The 24,540-nt window shown below is 35.9% G+C and overlaps 1 protein-coding gene across 2 annotated transcripts in view; it reads right to left on the minus strand.

The window, feature by feature from the left end:
- The window catches only part of CACNA2D1 (calcium voltage-gated channel auxiliary subunit alpha2delta 1), a 515,294-nt gene that overhangs the window by 139,735 nt on the left and 351,019 nt on the right, over positions 1-24,540 (minus strand). For both annotated transcript variants that reach the window (XM_060020340.1, XM_060020339.1), the window contains exon 7: positions 7,152-7,283. In XM_060020340.1, coding sequence (XP_059876323.1) covers positions 7,152-7,283 — 132 coding nt within the window. The remainder of the gene's footprint in view (positions 1-7,151; positions 7,284-24,540) is intronic.

Genomic DNA, 24,540 nt, shown 5'->3' on the forward strand with positions numbered 1-24,540 from the left:
ATATTTATAGTTAAACTTTGTATCCATTCACAAATATCAAAGTAAAAAACAAAAATACAGGTATTTTTTTAAGATAATTGATCAATGAAAGCAGTTCTTTTATAAATGCCCCAAAATGTTGAAGATCCACTGTTATCTTGTTTTCTTCAAATCAACCAGAAATCTATCAAATGCTCCCTTCTTAAATAACCAAAAAAGGATTCTTTGGACTACTTTGTCATCTGCTATTTGCTGTTTAAAACATTTTTAAAGTATTTTCAAAAAGAGGGGCTTCCCTGGTGGCGCAGTGGTTGAGAGTCCGCCTGCCGATGCAGGGGACACGGGTTCATGGCCCGGTCCAGGAAGATCCCACATGCCGCGGAGCGGCTGGGCCTGTGAGCCATGGCCGCTGAGCCCTGCGCGTCCGGAGCCTGTGCTCCGCAACGGGAGAGGCCACAACAGTGAGAGGCCCGCGTACCGCAAAAAAAAAAAAAGAGTTAAGCAGCTCAAGAACAACTGGCTATCCGCATGGCAAAAATTTGTCCTTCTATATACTTTGCACACAGGTCCTTTTGCATTTTTTTCTACCAAAATCCTAGCAGATATAAGAACAAGGAAGTGTCTCCCTAAGGAATATTTAAAACTAATTCAACATATGTTAGGTTCCTGTACTGTAAACCCACGTTTTTGAAATGAACAAATGAAGGAGGATGAAGAAAGAACAAATGATTAATAAGATATTTTTAAAATGTAATATGAAATTTAGGAAGTTTTTTTCTTTTTTTTTTTAAGTGCAACTAATTATCTAAAAAGAGTAAGCTGCCTACATTGGCATTTTGACAAGCCACTAAGTCCTGATTACAATCCCAATTACTACAGTAATTGGTACAATTTCAAGAGACACTAATAGATGAAATGCGTAGTTTGTACGTACCGTTTCTATGATGCATAAAAATTCACAAAGTTGATAGCTCTTGAAAGCAGTTTTACCAGCATTAAGGTAAATTTATATAAATCAATTAAGGGCTTCTAAAGGAAAGCACTCATAAATTAAACTGATTGTCCAGTCATCACACATTCAATGAAGATGTCACCAGACATGGGTTCCAGCTTTACTCTGCCATGAAACAAGCTGTATAGCTAAGGCAAGCCCCTCTAGTTATCATCCTACAGAACAAAGACTGTGAACTTAGCAAATGCTAAAGGTCTAAATGCGTAAGTAAATAAAGATAGTGTCTGCCCTGGAAATCACATTCTTCAATCATCCCAAATTACTGCTGAAGAAATAGGTTCACAGATAGAACATGACTTAGCGGAAGTACACACCTATGCTGATGGCAGCTTTAATACGAATCAAGAACTTCTCTTCCCTCAGTATAATGTTCCTTCTATTATCACACAGCCAGCCTACCTACCTTCTAATTTGGAGAGGAGAAAGAGGGGAAAAAAGAAAAAAGACATACAAGTCATTTTTATAGCTTATTTCCATACATTATCAACCAAATTAGAAAACAGACAATTTATTGATGTTCAGTCTAAGGACAGATGTTAGAGTACAAATTCCCACTAATTACCAAACTGCTATTCAGAATCACTCTGCAGAGGTGCCTTTATATTGTGTCAGCTCTAGAGCTCTCCTTATATGGAAGCAGTAGTTGTCTCCATGCAGTTTAAACAACCTACCAAATGGAAATCATGAGGGTGGCTAACCATCACTGACTTTCTCCTACACATTTTAGCAAATAAGAAACATATTTCATTCCTTTTTCCTCTTAACAATTCTACAATTTAACCATTTTATCCTCGTTTCACAGCTCAAGTCTGTGACTGTTTTCCAAAGCTTACCACCACTTCAATTGATGGCAGCGGGATTTATACCCAGGCTATTGGGTATATACCTGCTTAACCCGCTCACATCACATAGCCCTGTTCTAAGTAGCATCTTAACACTGACAAAGACTATTTTTTTAGACTCTATTGTGAGTCAGAGAATTCTAATTTCTACAAAACACTTTATTTACAATAATGTGGCAACATCTTTTAAAGGTAGTTTACAGAATTAAAAAAATGACAATTACAAAATTCTACATTTGTATTGGGTTGGCCAAAAAGTTTGCTTGGGTTTTTCTGTAAGATGATATGGAAAAACCTGAATGAACTTTTTGGCCAACCCAACATTAATATATGAAATAGATTGTTTGATCCTCACAATTCTGTGAGGTAGTGGGGAAGTTGATTTCTCATATTTTCTCACAAACTCAGAGCCTGAGAGATAAAGTTAACCAATTTAGGAAAAAGAAATACAGGACATCCAGTTAAAGTTGAATTTTGATTAAAAAACCACACATTTGAATGTAAATATTTCCCAAGTATCGCATACTTACACTAAAAAATTCTTCTCTATATGAAACTGAATTTTAATTGAGCATCCTTTATTTTTTTATTATTATTATTATTTTTTGCGGTATGTGGGCCTCTCACTGTTGTGGCCTCTCCCGCTGCGGAGCACAGGCCCCGGACGCACAGGCCCAGCGGCCATGGCTCACGGGCCCAGCCGCTCCGCGGCACGTGGGATCCTCCCGGACCGGGGCACGAACCCGCGTCCCCCGCATCAGCAGGCAGACTCTCAGCCACTGCGCCACCAGGGAAGCCCGGGCATCTGTTATTTTATCTAGCCACCCTACAGAGACGTGACTTAACCAAGGTCATCATCTAAAACCTACATCTTCTGACCAACTCCACTGTGTCGAGGTACTGCTAGGTATTATTGCTTAGTCATCTGTCTAGAACTCCTTCCACATTTCTATTTCAGCTTCTGCTCCCTTGTCAATTGATTGCGACCTCAATTACGTTTTTTTTTTTTTTTTTTTTTTTTGGGCGGTATGCGGGCCTCTCACTGTTGTGGCCTCTCCCGTTGCGGAGCACAGGCTCTCGACGCGCAGGCTCAGCGGCCATGGCTCATGGGCCTAGCCGCTCCGCGGTATGTGGGATCTTCCCGGACCGGGGCACGAACCCGTGTCCCCTGCATCGGCAGGCGGACTCTCAACCACTGCACCACCAGGGAAGCCCTCAATTACGTTTTTTAATTTCTCACATGAAGAGAAATCTGGATTTAGGCAAAATTATTCTAGTTGATACTCACTCTTGTAAAAATGTCTACTGTTTTGCATTTTCCAAAGTACTTTTCCTTCTATTATCTCATTGATCACAACCCTCAGAGGATAAACTGAAGCCTTGGTGTTCCTATTTTTCAGATTTGATGACTAAAGCTCAGAAAGTTTAGGAGACTCACCCAGTTCCTCACAGCTAGTAGGGAGCTTCTAGCCTGAGCCCCAAATCTTGTTATTTGAAAATCCAATTAAGTAACATTTATTCTATTTCCACTCACAATTAAGATAATTAACAATATTTAAAGGCTATTTTCATATTTGCTTTAACAGACAGTAATCAGGGATGAGCTGTTCTACGTTAATTTGGCTGGTATCAAAATGGCAAGGTTAAAATCAGAGAGGAAAGTATGGCTTACCTAGAAATTTTTTAAAAATCACTTCACTGTAAAAAGTCTTTAAACCTGAAAGAAGTGTGAAATGTGCTGAAAACACGTCTTAGCATAAAAAGAAATATAGTGGTCTACCTTTAATTATAATATTGTCTTAGTGTCTTTGCTAAAGAGATTTGGTTCTATTACAGCATTATTACCATAAAGAGCACTCATTCAGCTTTAAAAAAGAGGAAATCCGGCCACATGTGACAACATGAATGAGCCTGGAGAATATTACGCTAAATAAAATAAGCAGACACAGAAGGACAAGTACTACATGATATCACTTTTATGAGGGATCTAAAATAGTCGAACTTATAGAAGCAGAGTAGAATGGTGGTTGCCAGGGGCTGGGGAAAGTGGGAAATAAGGAGGTATCGGTCAAAGGGTACAAAGCTTCGGTTATAAAAAATGAATAAGCCTTAGAGATCTTCTGTATAGCATAGAGCCTGTAAGTAACAATACTGTATTGTGCACTTAAAATTTTGCTAAAAGGGTATGTAGGGCTGCAACCCGCAGGCCTGCAAGCCCTGTACTCTCTCAGCTGCAAGAAGGAAGAGCCTAGAGTCAGTGACAGAGACGTCAATGGTTTAATGGATGGGGGAGCTTATGGGTCTGAAACAAGGTCCTGGAGTGACACCCCATCGTGTACAGCTGCTGGCAGGCAGAACATGGCAGCAGGCTTTGACAGGAGTGGAGGTGGGGAGGGGAGGTTCCCAGTTACAAGGAGAACTGACACTGACGTCCAGTTGGCTCATCGGTTACCAGGGAAACCAGCAGAGAAGCATGCCCCTCACTGCCCCTTTGGTAATCTATCAGGTGGCGATGTTCTGATCTAAAGCTTAGAACAGTCATAAGTTGGGGCTGGTGGCAAGTAAGTAGGCATTTACTGATTAGGCTGTGTTATTAAGAGGGAAGGTCAGTCAGGTGAGTAGGGTGTAGGTGAAGCAGGGACTAGTTGAGCAGGGGATGGACCGAGGGCAAGAGAACAGCCATCCTGGCTGCTCATCTCCCTGCACAGGGTAGGTCTTATGTTAAGTGTTCTTATCACAAAACATATAATAATAAATAAGAGGGTGGGAGGAAACTTATACAGATGGAAGATAGGCTTTATGGCATTGATTGTGGTGGTGGTATCACCAATGTATACTTATCTCCAAACTCATCAAGTTATATACATTAACTATGTACAGCTTTTTGTATGTCAAAAAATAATTTAAAAATAAAATAAAAAGAGCAACTCAGCAACAGACTCACTAAAACTGAAATTTCATTGAGGGTTGTGTTTCATAGCAGTCAAGAGAGCCATTACAGGGGCTCGGAGATCATTTGGTGAGTCAGCTTGTCTGTCAAACACTTGCTGAAAAACAAGACATCACAGAAGAGCCCAGCGTTGCTTCCACAGCTAATGTCCTGGGGGGACCACATGAATTCAGCTAAATTAAACCTTTAAAGATCTTTCCCAAGGTAAAAATGGACAAATGTCAACGTATTAGGAAATATATGATTAGGGTCTAAAAAAAATTAAAGCCATAATCCCTCAATTAGCATTTAAAAGAAAAAACATAAAAGATGATTTATTGGTATGTTTACAAATTGCTATTTCTAAAAAGAGCCATCTTTGAAATGTGCAAAATATGATCTATCTTTCCTTCCGCCTCCTGACCCCAATGTTCTCTCTCCCCTTTCTTATACAATCTTCCCTCCCACTCCCATTCCTATTTCTCTCTCATAATCCTTATGTGTCTTTCTTTTATTCATGGCATCATCAATTTCCCTCTAGTACTGGGCTCTTCGTTTCTCCTCATTATCCTAATTTTCTCTTATTTTTTCTCCTTCCTTCAACTGCATATATATGGAATTTTGTATTGAGGTAATATATTTTAAAAGACTTAAAAGCTACATAATGCAATAAGTTATTGATAAATATAATTATATTCATGTATTATTGTTATTACTTGTGTATTTTTTTTAATTGTACTTATAAATGTCTTATAAGACCTTCTATAGGGACTTCCCTGGTGGTGCAGTGGTTAAGAATCTGCCTGCCAGTGCAGGGAACAGAGGTTTGAGCCTTGGTCCAGGAAGATCCCACATGCCGTGGAGCAACTAAGCCCATGCGTCACAAATACCGAGCCTGTGCTCTAGAGCCCGCAAGCCACAACTACTGAGCCCGTGTGCTGCAACAACTAAAGCCAAGTGCGTAGAGCCCGTGCTCCGCAACAAGAGAAGCTACTACAATGAGAAGCCCGCTCGCCGCAACTAGAGAAAGCCCGCACACAGCAACAAAGACCCAACACGGCCAAAAATAAAAAAATTTAAAAAATAAAATGAAATTTTAAAAGACCTGCTATAACTTTAAAGTTTATTATATTAGGTTTACTATGTACATGAGTAATAATACTTTTTTTCTTTATATTACATACAAAAATTTTCAAATTCCTGCTATATGGTATTTAGCATATTAATAACAAGAGTATTTTAGAAGTGTTGTATTGTACTGAACAATATTTCTGTAAGTAGAAAATTCCACTATTATGATAACCTACGTGGTAATATTTTCTCGACATCAGATATTAACATTAATATTTTTCTAACTCATGATTTTTTCCACATTGAAATACAGAGTAGGCCTTTCGTATTCCATTGGATTTCTGCAGAAAAATAACTGTCAATGATCTTACCATCTGGCACTTGTTGCAAGAAGTTATATATCATTACCTAATTTGAGTGCTGTTTAGTCTGATAATGCCCACATACTTTTATTCACTGCTATTGCCATACAAAGATAGACATTATCTAATTTCTATTTCACCCCCTTTTCACTGTTGTGACCTTTATTGTTAATAACTATTTTTTAAATGTTTAGAAAACTCAAGTCTAAAAAAAAAATTCTCATATATATTGTAGCTGTTTAAAGCCAAATTACCTAGCATGTATCCCATAACTCAGGTCACACTTTGAGAAAGTTAATGCATTTTTGCTTGTCATCTTGTTCTGAAAGGTGGAGAAGTTAAAAATACCAACAGACATTTTATTTAAAATGTTTTTAATAGGTTCTTGGGATCTACTAGTGATTAATATTTCATTTTCATTATAAACTTACTTCTCCTTATCCTTTTTTTATAAGAATAAAGGATATTACAAAAGAGTTTATTCATGTTAATTTGTAAAATATATTCATTTCATTGAACAAATCCACATTCAGTGATTAAAGAAAAGCATCAGTACCTTTCACATAAAAGCAAAGACTTGAAATCTGGAAAGAAATATTTTAATTAGTTTCTAAAAATTCTATTCAGTTCTCTACTGTGACTCACGGTCCATGCTATGCAGCTGGACCCTTAGAATTGTTTTAGGATTCATGATAACCTCCTGTTCCCGGTCCATAGATACCTGTCCACGGTCTCACTGCAGCCCACCTGATTCCATGGGCCAGCTGCTTCTCAGGTGTTTTGGTTTAAAATAATTTTGGTAGATACAGAGCCAAGGAAGGAGGAATACTCTTTCCTTTTAATAGTAGTGTGATAACCATCTTTTACCAAGTAAGAGAAAGTAACAGAGTGTTCAAGAAGAACGAAGTCCGGTACTTACAGTTTTATTTGGTACCTCCTGATCACTAAGCACTTACCTGGATAATATCGTGCCAGGCCTGTGGCACTGCCAAACACCTGCCACAACAGTGAAGGATCTTCCTCCCGATTTTTCTTGAAAACTTCATCTAAGGCGCTCGTCCAGTTGAGTTCATTTAACACAATCGTTGCTACCCCCCAAAAATAAGAAAAATCAATTAATTCAAATTTGGAGTTAATAATTGAACCTGTCTTCCTTTACTTGCAAAATACTGTTATACATTTTCATTGCTTTACCTATAAAGCGCTCTAATCTGGTGGTAATCAAAAGTTTAGACATGGAATCATTTCTTCAAACATGTTTATATGATGGTGCGGGACCTGTTCTGTGCTTTGTAGATGTTTAGAAGAAGCACCTCTGCCCTCTACCCGCTAGAGGCCAGTAACATCCCCCCAGGTGTGACAAGCAAAACTGTCTCTAGACATCGTCACATAACCCCGGGGGGGGCCAAATTACTTTCTGTTGAGAACCACTGTGATGCATAAAACAGGCAGCATCAGAACTCTGCTGCTGGGAGGTATCTCTTGCACTGAGGCAGTTCTGAAGATGCTTACAAGGCACCTCATGACACAGTGTGACCACGACTGCCCTCAGTATTTTTTTTTTGGCGGGGGGGGGGGGGGGGAGAAGAAAGGATTTATTACTTGCAGCAAGTAAGGAGAATACCAGGGATTTTCCCCAGAGCATTGTCTCCCCAAACAGCAAAACTGGGGAATTTTTAAGCTAAGGGTGCATGCATATTCACGAAGGGGCTTGGGTGGTATATGCATATTCATGAAGGGGCTTGAGCAGAGGAGAATTCAGCATAGTTCAATATTGAGGATTCTCTGTGATACACTAACATAGTCTGGTCTGTTACCTGAATTAAAAAAAAAAACAACCCCAAAACAAACAGATGTTTGTTACTGAGCATACTTTATTAACTGTGCTTATGTAACTACCAAAAATGCATACATGTTGATAAAGAAAAACTCATTCAGAGGCTTGACAATATCAGTGTTAGAACTAAGAAGTGGCTGATACCTTATCGCTACCTTTATGAACAGTAATTTTCTTTTTTCTGGTTAGTTCAACTAATAACTAGAGCACGGTGCTAATAAGGGACAGGTCATTGATGTTGATACCTACTTATAGTGACTGACTGATCTGGGATAGGTATCACAACCATACGCCAGTCATTATAATGAAAGAGAAACAATGATAATGTGGGATATAACAAGGGCTAAAATAATATATAATTTATAATTATGGGCCTCCATGATCATAGCATCCTATGTCTAACGTATTAAAATTCTAATTGGCTTAGGATATTATTTTCCCTTTATGCAAAAAAGATGACATAAGATAATCTCATCTTTTTTAGAGGGGTCTTTATATGTAAAATATGCACCATGCCCACAAGCAGATTAGCAGATTGGGACACTCTGCATTTGAGGATCTATGGCTAAGCCTAAATAGTGGACGTGAGCTTGGGATAAGGACTGGAGATACCGCTTAACTCTTTCCATTCTTTTCTGTGACCACAGTAAGTAAAAGAAACAAATGTGATCATGGTTAGATCACACACAAGATGTTTTAAAGGGAAAAGGAAAAAGAGCTTCTATCAAGAAAGAGGCACGGCATATGTATTTATATTTTAAAGTTTATCATTTACCAAAAAATGAAAAGCAAGTATACTCTGAAATTGTTCTGGGACCAACATCTTCATGCATTTCTCATTACTGAAAACTAACGAGATTTCCATCTTTATGGATGTGATTACCTTCAAAAAGATCAGTTGTGTGTGTGAATATTCATGAGCTGGGTCAGATCCACAGTGCATCTGAGATACTAGTGAATTCATATTCCAAAGCATGATCCAATGAACACTGAGTGGCCAGTTATGTGAAAATTTATATTCACATAGATAACCTGAACTGATACTCACTACTCATGAATATTTATGGTACTATACAAAACATCACAGAAAAAGAGAGGCATTCTATCTTCTTTCAAACATTCATGAATTTTAGAGTAATATTCTACTCAGCAAAATAATGTTTATTTATGTTCCAGATAGTTAGAATAGATTGGGGATTAATGAAGTCTATCTCTTCAATTTCCTTGGCTTTTTAATTCACATTAAGCAACAACTGATATCTAATTATTTTTAATAAAGTTTTATTTGTTTACAGGGCTAATTTTTTTCTCGTTTTATTTGATAACAATTACTAAGTATTAGGCTCTGATACAGTGATTGTGAATTGTACTTTTATGTACTCAGGGGAAAAAGTCAAGCTCTGGAATGTTCTTACCATCATGGTGATACGTTTTAAAATTGTAGTTTATATATTTGAAAATTCTTTTTCAGATGAGACATTGCAGAATGTTTTTCTCAAAATCTGTTCATATGCAAATGAGCAAGATGCATAAATATTTTCAGAATAGACACTTGAATGATTTACTCAGAATGAAAGAAATGGTATTGTATATATATATCATATGAGCAAGGTTTATAAACTTGATGACAGTGTGAAGAAAGGAGTGAGGGTACAGATACTTCCATTTGTCATTGTGTATTTATAGAGACGCTTGAGTGCAATCATTATTCTAATAGCCACAATTTTTACTGGAATGTCCAGAGCAAGAAATCAAAATTCAAAGGATCTGCCATGCGAGTACAAAATTAGTGCCATCTCTTTAGAAGAGAGTTTGGCTGTAGTTGTCTATCAAAATTCTCCGTCTTTAGTCCAACAATTCTACTTCAAGGGATTTACACTATGTATAAAAACATAGTAAAACACCAAAACTGGAAGGTAAAATAAACTGCTGCAGTAGGAAATTCTTTTTCTTAAATTATATTGAAAGCAGCTAAAAATGTAAAAGAAAACATGTAAAACATCAAAGCAAATAAACAAGTATGAATACCATTTTAGATCGTTCTTGGTGATTTGGCTATACTTTTCGGGTCCACATTATGAACTACATTTGACTAATAAATATATATTACTTACGTATCCTATAATAAGCAGATTTTTATCTTCTTAACCTTCTAAAAATTAAATACCTAATCCAGGATTACTAAGGTGCCCAACATTTCCCCATTTCTACTTTATTAGCATAACTCAGGAAAAACAATAATGAAATAACTGGATCATTTGCAGATCGTGGCATAATAAAACTAATGCAGAATACTGCCCATGCTAAAACTTTTAAAATGCAATTATTTTTCTGTAAGGCACAGTCTTTATATAAATGTCTAGAGCAAGAAATAAAAATTCAAAGGATTTTATTTAATTGCAGAAACACTGGTATAAACTAGTAGCCAAATAATATTTCTTAAAATAATTCCAGAGTAAGTGATCTTTTTAAAAGGACTTGAAATAGTTCTTGGCCACAAATAAAACTTTACCTTTTATTTGGACAGATATACTCAAGAATATGGGTAATAGTTCTGACTGGTTTTCCATAAATCGTTAGGCAGTATTTAAAATTACATCATATTTAAGTTTCTCAATTATATACTGGATACGTATTGCATTATTTAATATATACTATATACTGTATACTATATACTGTATATACAGTATACTGTATACTATATACTGTATACTATACTCATCCACGTCCTCCTTCTCTACCTCCTAAAATAGTAATGTCCTACATTCACACATTCAAACTTCTAATGTCTTGCTTGAATGGAGTACATGAGTGTACACAGAAATTCATGAGTGGCTTCTACTTTTTTCGCTGTGTAAGACAAACTGGTCAATCGTGATCTAGCCTTGAACCTACTGCCAATTACTAGTGAACTTAGCTAAGTGTCTTATGGCTTCTTTCAGAGTAAAATTAGTCCTCATCTTCTGTCAACTTTTAAGAAATGAAGATTTTTATCTTTGTTTGAAAATCAGAGTTTGTGAAAATAAGTCTTTCATAGATATCCAAGGCTAAGCTTATTAAAAGCAGTGAATGCTGGGAAAGCAAACCTTGACTTTGGGGCCTCTATTCTGAATGGTATAACAGCATTTCACTGATAATTGATTCAGAACACCAAGCATACGTCTCTATTCTTCTACTTAGTTTTCAGAAACAGGGCCTTGATGTTCAGCAGTTCTCTGTTTTGGAGGATTCTTTTGTTCAATCTGGCTTCTCAAGGGAAGAAAGAAAAATCTAATTTGTAACAGCACAAAAGAAGCACCTTACATTTGCTGCTAATTCTTCTAAAATACGTGATATATCTGTATCTCATTTATGACATGAATACAGAATTGCTGACAAGTTAGGAATCCAATTTTCTCCTGTAAATTTCAGCCATGAAGGGTTGCACTACTGCTCCCTTTTAAGTTTGAGTACACTTTGTTGACTTATTCAGGGTTCTGGGCCTCACCAGGCATTGAAGGCACTATATAACTATTTGAAAAACCTTAAGGTTATTTATAATGTCAGCTACGGCTTTGAAATGAAGTGGAAATATGCTAGGAAAAAGAAGAGAAAGTATTTTTTATGATTCACTTAAAATATAAAATAACTTTGACAAGTCTGCATCAAAAAATACATCTTACACAACATAAAGTAGCTTTGACAGGTCTTTGATAAGCTCTGTAAATCTTAAAGCTATGTAAAGGGACTGGATACTAAAAATTATTTTTAATAGTAAATATGATACAATTAAATAATTAAAACAAGAGAATTGTCCAAAATGTTTACTACGCTATTTCCATTTAATAATACCATTCCATTATCATAGCCTTTCATTAAGATAAAACTAAACTATTGCCACTGATAACAAATGAAGTCAGGAATTTTTTAAGAACTTACTGTGTGCCAGCAGGTGTGTTAACCATTTTGTATGCATTATCTCACTTAACTAAATATGACACTTTGAGTGAGATACTCATATTATCTTTTTTTTAGATGACAAAAACAAAACCTATTTTTAGATGATAAAAATAAAAGGGCATGTAATTTGTCAAAAATCATACAGTAAGAGCTGTAGAGAGAGCACCCAAATAAGTCAGATTCCAAGATTCTTACTGTTTTATGAGCTATTTATTATTTCTAAGCTTTCATTATATGTGTAGCTCTGATTTAGAATTTTAAATCTGAAAAAAGTAAAAATCTCCTATGCCTTTGTAACAGTGTTTCTCAACTGAGAGAGATATTCCTTCCCAGGAGACATTCAGCAATGTCTAGAGACATTTTTGATTATCAAGACTGGTGGGAGCCTACTGGCATGTGGCAGGCAGAGGCCCGAGATGCTCTAAATATCCTACAATGAACAGGACAATCTCCACAACAAAGAATCACCCAGTTCAAAATGTCAATAGTGCCCAGGTTTACAAACTTTGCTCAAGTACAACTATGAACACAAGGCAATTAATCTGCTTTGTAAAAAGCAATATTCCCAACGAATACTGTCAACAAAAAGCCACAACACAACTTCAAACCGAAAGTTGATACATTTAAAAAATATTATTGTTTCATATTAAATTATGTCAATATTTCAGGCTACATTTTGACACCCTTTGGGTGGAGCAAATTTTCATTTTAGTCCCCAAAATTCTAACACGTTATTCTCATACCTGAGCAAGTAAGTAGGATTTCAAAGCTACTTTTTAGTGCCATTAAATGTCATCTCTCCCCACCTCCTGGCTTTTGGACATTCATAAAATATTAGAGTTTTGCTTTTTTTTTAAAGATTCAACACTGTGCGATTCTAAACTAAATTTTATCTTTAGAGCAAATGTTCATTTTATCCCATAGTATATAAGGTAGTCATTAAAGGAGCTGCATTTAGCCGGTGAGCTGAGCCAGATGCCACTAACTTTATTCATCAACCTTAATCTCGAAAAAGAAAAATGTTAATAAGAACAAACCCACTGATCCAATTAAGCGCACAGACAAAAAGAAGCCACTTTAAGGACTAGACAGTGTGCATAAATATTAAAATGAACGAATCTTTTCAGCGGATTTGGCTAAAGGAATCTCACCTAATCCCAGTGTAAATGAAAGATTAATAAAGTACAGGGAGATGGGAAGACCAAATCTAATCTCTCTAATCATGACTTTGGCACCAGCATCCACCTCCCATTGAGGACGGGAGAACAGAAGGCTCCAGGGCACATGTGGGCCGTGATGAGGAGATAAGCCTTATTCCTACCATTAATTGGGTACAAATATTAAAAGGCCGTTGTCCTTGTCAATTCTCTAAGGCCCGTATTACTGAGATATTTGGTCTCACTCCCTATGTCTTTGGTTTCCCAGCACATAAAAGGAGCTCAGGAGAAACCACTTTATTACTACAGAAAATAAGATAATGCAAGGGGAATAGGAGACACTAGGACCCAATGTCATATTTATTAATTGAAGGATGCCTTACATAGAAAAACAGTTTCTTTTTACATCTTGGCATATTATTTACTCAATTTTCTTTCACATGAACAATAACACATTTCTTTTATATACAGCAACTAGAGTATAACACTGTATAATTTGTAAATATAAGGCTGAACTTTACAGTGATTACCTGAGGAAGACAATATAATTTTTTCCACTGATACGACTTCACAATGTCATTTTCATCATAAGTGTGACTATTTGTAATTAAATTGTTAAAAGAAAAATTGTTAAAAATCTGTTTCTATATATTAGAGCAATACTTCAGTAAACACAGAGCCTACTAAATTCTGAACAAATGAAAAATAGCCAAAAATGCTCTAAACATTTTTTAAATTTAAACTTTAAAAAGGGAAATAAAATGCATGAGTTTAAAAAAGAAATCAGAAACTATGAGAACACAGAAATGAAGTTGGAAGCCATATAAGAATAAATATGTAATTAAACCCAAATATAAAGGACTCCAAACTGAGGTTTGTTTGTTTTTTAAAATGCCTAATTATCATGCTGGTGATTCTTTTTCCTTTAAATAATTGGCATTTAAGAATTCAGTATATGCATATATGTAGTATAAGCAAAGACTATTCTTACTTACTGCCCTCCCACTGAAAGGCCGTGTGTCTTTGTGCCAGAAGTATCCATTTCACCTTGGGAAAGCATTTTATTTTCTCTAAACCTCATTTTCCTCACCTGCACAATGGGGATAATAATAGTGTCTGCCTCACAGATCTGTGCTGAGGATTACAGGTACTTAGAACATCTTCCGTCACTTAGTAACTGCACAATAAATGCTACCTGCCCTTATCATTACCATTATTTTCTTATTTACCTCTTAATACTCAGCATTTACTATATATATATATATATATATATATATATATATATATATTTTTTTTTTTTTTTTTTTTTTTTTTTTTTTTTTTGCGGTACGTGGGCCTCTCACTGTTGTGGCCTCTCCTGTCGCGGAGCACAGGCTCCGACGCGCAGGCTCAGCGGCCATAGCTCATGGGCCTAGCCGCTCCACGGCATGTGGGATCTTCCCAGACCGGGGCACGAACCCGTGTCCCCTGCATTGGCAGGTGGACTCTCAACCACTGCGCCACCAGGGAAGCCTTAAAATATATTTTTTTAAACATCTTAATGGAGCCGTTCTGATTGCGCTGCTAAAATGCTAGGATGAGTAATGTAAATCTAGCAGCCTCTCTTTCCTCAAGGGATCTTTCCTCTTACCTCGGTCCTTAGTTAATGTCCAACAACACTACTTAATTTTCTTATTATATATCGCATGATAAAATAGCATGTTAACCTTTCCAAACCATTTATTGATACACTGTTTCAAGAGAAGGCAAAAATGAAAAAACAAATTTCTCTAATGATAGCATTTAATGTACTATATAATTTCAGTAGAGATAATTTTTACTACAGAATATTCTCAGCACTCCTGAAATCAAACCATGCTGGTGATTGTGGCCCTGAAAACAGCATAGACACACTAAAATTCTGGCAGAAGATATTAAATTATATAAGACCTAATATACATACCAGACACAACACAGGCACATGTACGCACACACACAGAATGGTGTACACACAGTTCTGTTAAAGCAGAGAGGAAACTCTGGCCGAGAATTACAGACCAAATTAGATATGGGAAATCTCTTGCCTTTGCTCTGAGACTGCCTAACTGCATAGGGAATTTAGTGTCTACATACAAATCTGGACTGCTGAATTCATAAAGAAGGATCAAAAAGTATTGGAGCTGACTAATGAGATACGGCTGCAGGATAACAAGGCTCCTGGGGGCAAGGGTGATACTGGCAGTGAGGCACACACTGCTTAGTACTTAAGGGTTTGTGTCAACTAGTTTTAGAACAAAGAGTTGCCTGGTGATTTTAAGATGGAAAGATCAGATGCACTGAAACACAGTACATAGCAGATAGCTATAATCAAGAAGAACAATCGCTTGGTTTAAACACCATGCACTGCTTCAGAGTGAAACTAAACACAAAATAAATCTAAGAAATTGAACTACAGGTTGTTACTTACAGAGTCATGTTCCATAAAGGTATGGATGAAATCTAACACCATATCTAAGACAACATGAGGTTAGTATCCTTACATCTCTACTTGCACATGAATAAAGAATTGTCATATGCCTATAAGCACACATGCATGCAGAGCACTCATAACATTATTTTTACAGATAGACACCTACATATAAAAAGAAAAAACAAATACATCAACTATTTCAGTTTTCAGGATGCTTACAACATAGTGACCATGATTTGTTCAGGTTTTAATGTATTTATTACAGTTATTGACATGTTAAATTTATATTTAACAGTCCTAGCTACTGCCCAGTTCAACAAATACCTTAATAAAGAAATAATTCTTTTTCTATTCTAATAAATCATGTATTTTAAATTTTCATTCATAGCTTAATATCCCATAAAAGTTTAAATGTATCACTCAAATTGTTTGAAGAAGCTCAAGTTATTCTGACATAGCTTTAAAATATTATAAAGGATTCAATACCTGGTCAAAACAAATACTCTGCACACAAGCTTTTAAAAATGGCTTAAAGGTTTTTGATCTGATGAAATATCGTAAGAGATGGTAAGTGACCAGGTCATGTTGGTTCTAGCTCTGTGTCTATCTTCTCTCACTCCAAGGCCAAACTCACTTAGGTCTCTCACAACAACCTTTAAATAGTCTCCCTCCAATTTCAGCTCACTTTCAGCCATTCTTCCCACTACTGCCACAGAATTCTACTTGGCAAATGCCCTCCCTAATGAAAAGTCTTCAGTTAGTCTCCATAAAAGTTGGTCTTTTATGATTGCTTCTACCCCATCTTCCAACCTCCTCTCCCACTGCTCTCCTTATCAACAGAATGGCTGTAGGATCTAGTGTGATATTTCAAGGACAGAATCTCACACAGTTTTCCTGCCACACCAAAATATCCAAACAGAAACATATGGCATAAAAGGAATACTGTGACATTAAAAGTGGTTTGGGTCTTTTTACTGTAATAGATGGAATTTTAGAGAGGGGAAGATCTATTTCCAGCACTGTATTCTATCATTCAAAGCACATTAATAACCCTTGACTAGGCTCTTAGAGTTAAACTCATATAAATTGTGATAAAAAAAATTGTGATCATTCTTCTCAAATTGCTCTAAATCTAATAGAGAAAGAGAGATAAATCAAAGCATCTTACATCCAATTTTGCTTTTGTATCATAGGCCCTATTAACAACATTACTGCCTATCAGAAGCTAAGTAAATGTTCTGAGGGTCAGGGGAAGGAGTGGTGGTCAAAAAAGACTTCCTGGAGGAGGTGGTACAGACAGGTTTTTTTTGTTTTTTTTGCGGTACGCGGGCCTCTCACTGTTGTGGCCTCTCCCATTGCGGAGCACAGGCTCCGGACGCGCAGGCTCAGCGGCCATGGCTCACGGGCCCAGCCGCTCCGTGGCATGTGGGATCTTCCCGGACCGGGGCACGAACCCGTGTCCCCTGCATCGGCAGGCGGACTCTCAACCACTGCACCACCAGGGAAGCCCCAGACAGCTTTAAAGAAGAGTGGAGAAGCGGTAGGAGAGCTGGATGACTAATTCAGTGAATGCCCTGTGCAGAACAAAGAGGCAAAGAAAAAAAAAAAAGCACAAGGCATTTCAGGAGCTCGATGTTCTTCAAAATGGTTGAACGAAAGAGGAATATGGAATAAGGCAGCCAAGATAAGATTAGAGACACACTATTATGATGACCCAGCAGTACTAAACACAAAATAATTTCATTCTGAGACTTACAGAAAGCCATATAAGCTAAAGTATGAAATAATCATATTTGCTCTTGAGTCTTCACTCAGAAGCCAGCATGGAAAAATACTGAAGGTAGATTGGAAACAAGCCAGATGTGAATGGGGAAGACAAGACAGAAAACTAGTACGGTCAGGCTGGCGAGGAATGACAATGGTCTGAACTAAAAAAGCAGTGCTGGACGTGGAGAGTGGAAAGAGATTAAAAAGATGTTGGGGAGAAATAATCTGCAGACCACAGTGACAGATGGTGGGAAGGGGAAAAGAGGAGCCCTCGTTTTCTGGCTTGGGCCTGGATGATACTATTAACAAAGATATGTACATTGGAGGAGGGACATATTTGAAGATATCAGTGTCATAATGAGTGGTGCCTGTGCCATTTAATCCATTGAAAAGGGTTATCCAAAAGCTCATTAGAGAAATGAATCTGCAGCTTAGCCATGAATCCATATGGACGAATTGGATTTGGAAGTCATTGTTTCAGTGACAGTCGAAACTGAAGGATGTTCACGGTATTGACATTAATAAGTTCCACAGATCCTTAAGTACTGAAGCGGCTTTACTTCTCTGAGAAACACTGCCAAAAGGAAATAATGTGGACCTAACTCTCATAAACAAGAACACCTTTTCCCATGAGAAGTAATCAGCATAGCATGCTTTAATATGTACCTACTGTTTTCATTTAACAAAAACAGCAAAATGTGCCTTTCGAATATAATTTTCACAACTGCATTAAAATAAATGCACTGAATACAAATTCACTTTATCTATGCCTGACTCACAGTCCATCAAGAAGAGATAATATGAGAAGATATTGGAACCAATAAAAACCCATTATCTTCTAATGCATTGTTTTGAATTTTGCCTTTTTAAAAGAGTTACTGACTTAAATCAAGTACCCAGGGATACAATGCCTGAAACTTTTGCATGTAGAGCACTTTAACTAATGCTTGCTGTGTACTTGGAGAATAAGCAATTTCCCTTCTGCTCGGTTAGAATGATGAGGTAATCTATTGTGCCTTTACACTTACACAGAGCCCCACAAGACTGAAGCTCAACGATTACATGGTCTTGTAAGACCATAAAGTTCTACCACAGGAGTCGTATATGTATTTAAAAAAACACTTCAAATTGCCGACTATGCACTTCTTTCCATCATTGTGTGGCTCTCTTCTGCAATTCACTTGCACCTTTGACTTTCGGAAATGATTTAAACCTGCATCAGTAGCTCTAAAAGCACGAATGCCAACCACCCTCATTCATCAGAAGTAGAAGAGTGACAAGATTTACTTACTTAGAAACATCTTAGGTATTTATTCCTAAAAATGAAACTTCAATTGGCCTTTCGATAAAATTTAATATCAGAAGGTAACATACAGATAAAGACTTTAAGTCTTCTATTTCATAAAACATCAATGTTAAGAGGTAATAAACTCAATTTAATTTTAAACACATAGTTACCATTCTCTAATATAAACATGGATGGTTTATTGAAATGAATTTTACCATTCTTTGCAACAAGTGTTTTCTTTGACATTAATCTTTTTCACGATTTTGAAACAAGCCTTTACTTTCTTGTCACTTTGCATTCCGCATCAAACACATAGAAGCCAGAATCTTTTACATTATTTGTGTTTCTCTGGCCTTCCAAATAAATTTGAAGTAAAGCCTTTTCTTTTTTTTCCTTAGTGAAATTCTTTTATATTTATTCTACTAAAGTATCAATCTCCCCATTTCTTGCCCTTTCATCTCCTATTCCTAAATGTGACATCTGCAACATTTTTTGTTTAAAACCAAAAGCCTGTGCATTTTATTGTTTAACTATTTTTGTATTTTTTTCCCATTTTTAAAATTGCCTACCCTTAAACAAGGTAGCAATACCTCCTTAGACAAGAATGTAGGGATGTGTTTGTATGTGTGTGTGTGAATCACTGTGGGCACCAGATCATATTATTCAATTCTCTATTTAAAATGATACATGTTATGGGGATATATGTATATGTATAGCTGATTCACTTTGTTATAAAGCAGAAACTAACACACCATTGTAAAGCAATTATACTCCAATAAAGATGTTTAAAAAAAAAGATACATGTTTATGCTACACTTAACCAATAACATCCAATTAATTCTTTTAAAAGCATTTAGTTATAATAGCTCTTCTAGACACTGCAAAAACTTCACATAACTATTTTTTAGTGAGGACAAATAACTTTTTATGCTTTTGGAAAGTGCAAATATAATGAGATTAAGACTGAATTTTATGTTTCTTTGTAATATTCTGAGATTTCCCCTAGGTGCACATTTATTCCCTTGCTTCCAAAGGTATGCCTAGTGATCTTTTCTACTATTGGAACTTATCTTACTAATCATTTCCTAGAAAATTTTCTTTTTAAAAAACCATTAAAAAAATCTCATCTTATTGTCTAGAATTTAGCATCTTTTATTAAAATTAATAAATCTTTCATGGGTATTATCAGTTTTTTGGAGCATAAAGATGTGTTCATTAAAATGAAAACTTCTCTGAAACCCATGAACATTGTTTATGCCCATTTCTAAACAACTCTCTTTTTTTCCTTAGGTCAGAATAAGTTGAAATTTATGCTATCAACATCAAAATACAGACTATGGAAGCATATATATATATATATTTTTTTTTTGCAGTACACGGGCTTCTCACTGCCGTGGCCTCTCCCGTTGCGGAGCACAGGCTCCGGACGCGCAGGCTCAGCGGCCATGGCTCACGGGCCCAGCCGCTCCGCGGCATGTGGGATCTTCCCGGACCGGGGCACGAACCCGTGTCCCCTGCATCGGCAGGCGGACTCTCAACCACTGCGCCACCAGGGAAGCCCCGGAAGCATATTTTTATCTGAAATTTGATTCAATGAACAGCTCACTGGAAAGAGTTCTATATATGATTGATAGACATATGAAATGTATGTATTTGTACATTTATGCAAAGTAAAATGGGGATTAAGTGGGGATTTGAAATGGTATTCTAAATATTTGAGTTTTCAGAATACTTCACACAAAGGTGTTTTTTCTCAAATTACTGTTTTTATTTTGGATCAAGACTCATGCCCTTAACCTTTTTACACTTTTTCTCGGAAATGCTTTATTGTCATTTTCTAAGAAGAGCTCATGATTTTAATTTTTGACATGTAGACAACTTGTAATTATGATTTTTGATATGTATAAATCATAGTCAAGACCATGGGTTTGTGGATAAGTTTTTGAAGTAAAGCAGAATTAAACTATTTGGCACTATTTTACATTGAAATATAGACCTCACTATTTATACCAAACACACAAATGTAGATGCAGACACAATAAATGTGTAAATGTAATATTCCTTTATAGACTCCAAACATGGGGCATTCTTAAGTATATAACATTACATAAATAAAGTTGTAGTAACTATATGCTAACATAACTTTTGAAAATCAAAAAGGAGAAAACAACTATGCACGTGTACCACTGTATGTTACCAAAAGAATTTGAAGTTGGAAATTAAGAATGTCTTGGTCAGAACAGAATTCTTAACTTTCACTGTTAAGATCTCCCATGCCCTTACTACTAGAGAAGGTCTGAACTAAGTATGGCCAAAATCTAAGGGAGGCAGATCAGATGATGGGCCACACACAACTTCTAAATTATTTACCCAGAAATTCAACAAATGAGCACCAGTAAAATGCCAAATGAGAGACTGAACTCCTAAGACAAATGAAAATCTATAAGTTCCAAAATAAAACTTCTAAATAAGGTACCTTATTGTTAAATTGAAAATCAGCAAGGTGTATAATATTCCTATTTGACTGCAAGCCTGTAGTTTTTTCAATTTTCATTAGAATTTTACGGTTCATCATAAGAATTAATGGAAAATATTTAAATTAAGGTGAGTATAGCAATGCCATAATTATAGTAATGGTATTATAATATACTGTCCCCTGTAATGTAAAAATGTTGTATTTTATTGACCATATACAGTATATACATATATGTATATACTTTATAGCCTACCAACCCAGGTTAAATTCAAATCTCCTCATTTGAGTATGTACTCTAGCCTAGTCAATTTTATTTTCTCATAAATTATAAGCAGTACAGTTGTATCAGTGGGAGGGTAGTTACCATTAAATATTGTGGATAATGGTTTACTTTTGAGTTTTATAAAACAAACTGATAAATTGGAGACAGTATCATTTCAACATGTAAGATTTATGCATGTTTATAATACTTTGCTGACTTGGAAATGAGCAAAAATGTAGATTTTAAAGTGTCAGAGTCTAAAATCAATCTAACATCCAACCTCCTAGGCGAGTAAACAGTGAGTTTTTGTTTTCCCTAAACTGTCATATTTTTAAAATCTGGATTAAAGAGAAAAAGAATGAAAGATTGAGAATAAGCAAATGGAAGTGATATTTATTTTGTAGCTCTAGATAAATCTGTTTGATAAAGGCTTTATGACTTGCCAAATATTAAGTCTTTACTTTCATTTTGGAGACAAAACTTTTTGATTGATATTTTCAGTTTTAAATATTTTGGGAAAAAATCCTGAGAAAGAGAGAAAGCCATATTAAGTCATTTTATAAATAGAACGATGATGTAAAGATAAGTAGATGAATAGCGGTATTTTAGGAAGAATTGTTAGGTAGAACTATTAGAATATTATTTGTTCTGTGAGTAAGGGTGTGTGTGTGTGTGTGTGTGTGTGTGTGTGTGTGTGTGTGTGTGTGTGTGTGTGTGTGTGTGTGTGTGTGTGTGTGTGTGTGTGTGTATTTATATGCATATTATATATATGCACATGCATATGATTTCAGTGGGTTAAACATCAAAGTAGTTTGTTTGCCTGTATCTTTCTTTCACTCATCCTACAAACCCACAGCTTATCAATGATGGAATCCAAGTGTGGAAGAGGGGGTAGTGTCTGTAGTATTTGCTCATTCAACCCAGGGATGTAGACTGATGTAGGTTCCTTCTATGTGGTTCTGCCCATCTGATCTTAGGGCAGGAAGAGAGTTCCAGAGAGTCTAATTCTGGCAATTTTAAATCTACCAGCTTGAAAGTCACAAATATCACTTCCACCATAAGATAGCACTAGCCATGTCACCCTACCCTGTTGCAGGTGGGAAAAGATGTGTAATTCTCCTACGTGTCTAAAAGAGAGATTCAGATACAGTTGAGCAATGCAGTCTGTACTAATCCTTGTCATATAGCACACCACACTGAGGAAGGTGTATTGGTAGAATGATGGTTTTTAATTTCCTTAAAAAAGAAAAACATTAAACTAGACAGTAATGGCTTCTCTTTTAATAATAATTTATGTAGAATAACACAAGAGGAACAACCTAATAAAAGACAGTCAGGAATGCTTTGGAATGATCTGTAGAACAAGGTTCCATGGAGAAGAATGTTCTGAATGGAGCAGAAGGCTGGTTTTGATCAAGAGCAGAGAAAAGGTTGGCCACATATTGAAATTCTTGAAAGGTAGAACGAATATTATGATTATGCTACTATGTGACATAGAGCCCTAATAACTAGTCTTTGTACCTAAGTCTCAATGTTTACTATATATAATTTATACTATATATAGTCTGCTACAATACCATAATAGACTAAAATACACAAGTTCCAATTACTCAACAGCCTTGTCTTTATTTTTATATTCTGATTTTCTTATATTTGCTGTATAAATTAATGCTAGTTACACAATTAGATCATCATAATTTAGGCCTTTGTATACTTATTTTCAGATATTTTGGAATACATAAAAATAGAGATCACTTCTAACCTCAGCCATCCTTTTTGAGTGAGATAGGAACAATATACTTAATGCCCTATGAGTAAAACGTACTTAATCCCAGATATGTATAGTAAATTCTACTCATTCATAAGAACTGGCTTTATGGTAGCAAAAGAATGTTTTGCGTTTAGTATTGTATGTGTAGTAAACTTAACTAAACTTGAAACCTTATGAACTCTAAAATATATTAATTTATTACACAAAAGGAGACTGTAAATTAGTAACTTGATCTTTAAAGTAAATATGCTTTCATATTCAAATTTTCAGATTCACAATCCATTCATTAAAATATTAAAATGTATCTCAAAACTAGCAACAAAAATTCATGTTCCCAAGCTACTTACTATGATACCATAATGACCCTGACCAAAGAGCTATGAAAAGAAACTAATCAATATCAAATATTTCTAACTTACTTAATTTGGATTAAAATAAATTTAATTCTATAATTCATTAATATTTATTGAAACAATTATTTTTCTTAACTCAATGAATGAAAAGAAGATGTATATATGTATGCAATTCCATATTAAGAACTTCAGTAGATGACAATATTTTCATTAGACTTAGAGAAAAATAATTTATACAAAAATAATACATTTTCTTAGGAAAATAAAACCTGCTGATATACAAAATAGATTTTAGTTTAACATTAATCTAGGAGTAGTCTATTTTACATGTTTTTAAAATTTTCATAATAGTCCTTTGAGGCAAGTATGATATGTATTAGATTAGTCTTACAAATGGCAACTTTGTCATATTTTGCTAAAGGTCTGTTTATCTAAATATTCACTGACAGGGCTTCCCTAGTGGCGCAGTGGTTAAGAATCCGCCTGCCAATGCAGGGAACACAGTTTCGAGCCCTGGTCCGGGAAGATCTCACATGTTGCAGAGCGACTAAGACCATGTGTCACAACTACTGAGCCTGTGCTCTAGGACCACGAGCCACAACTACTGAGCTCGCGCACCACAACTACTGAAGCCCATGCGCCTACAGCCCGTGCTCTGTAACAAGAGAAGCCACCGCAATGAGAAGCCTGCGTTCTGCGACGAAGAATAGCCCCCGCTCGCCACAACTAGAGAAAGCCCGCGTGCAGCAATGAAGACCCAACTCAGCCAAAAATACTAAAAAAAACCCAAAATTCACTTATGTATCACCAACTTTCCTTTTATAATTTTAAATTTTAATTCTTATCCCTCAATTTTTAATTTTTGGTACTGTTCTCAAAGGCTATCCGATGTACTCCATATACTGTATGACTTCTTCCTTGACTTTTTCTACTTTGGAAAGTCTTTCAATAATGTACAAAAACAACCCACAGGATCCTTTTGAAAATAACAAATATTAGACAATAAATTGAATAAATCTGGACACCTATGACAAGATTTTAACAAC

The sequence above is a fragment of the Delphinus delphis genome, chromosome 9, assembly GCF_949987515.2.
Source record: "Delphinus delphis chromosome 9, mDelDel1.2, whole genome shotgun sequence".
NCBI classification, from domain to species: domain Eukaryota; kingdom Metazoa; phylum Chordata; class Mammalia; order Artiodactyla; family Delphinidae; genus Delphinus; species Delphinus delphis.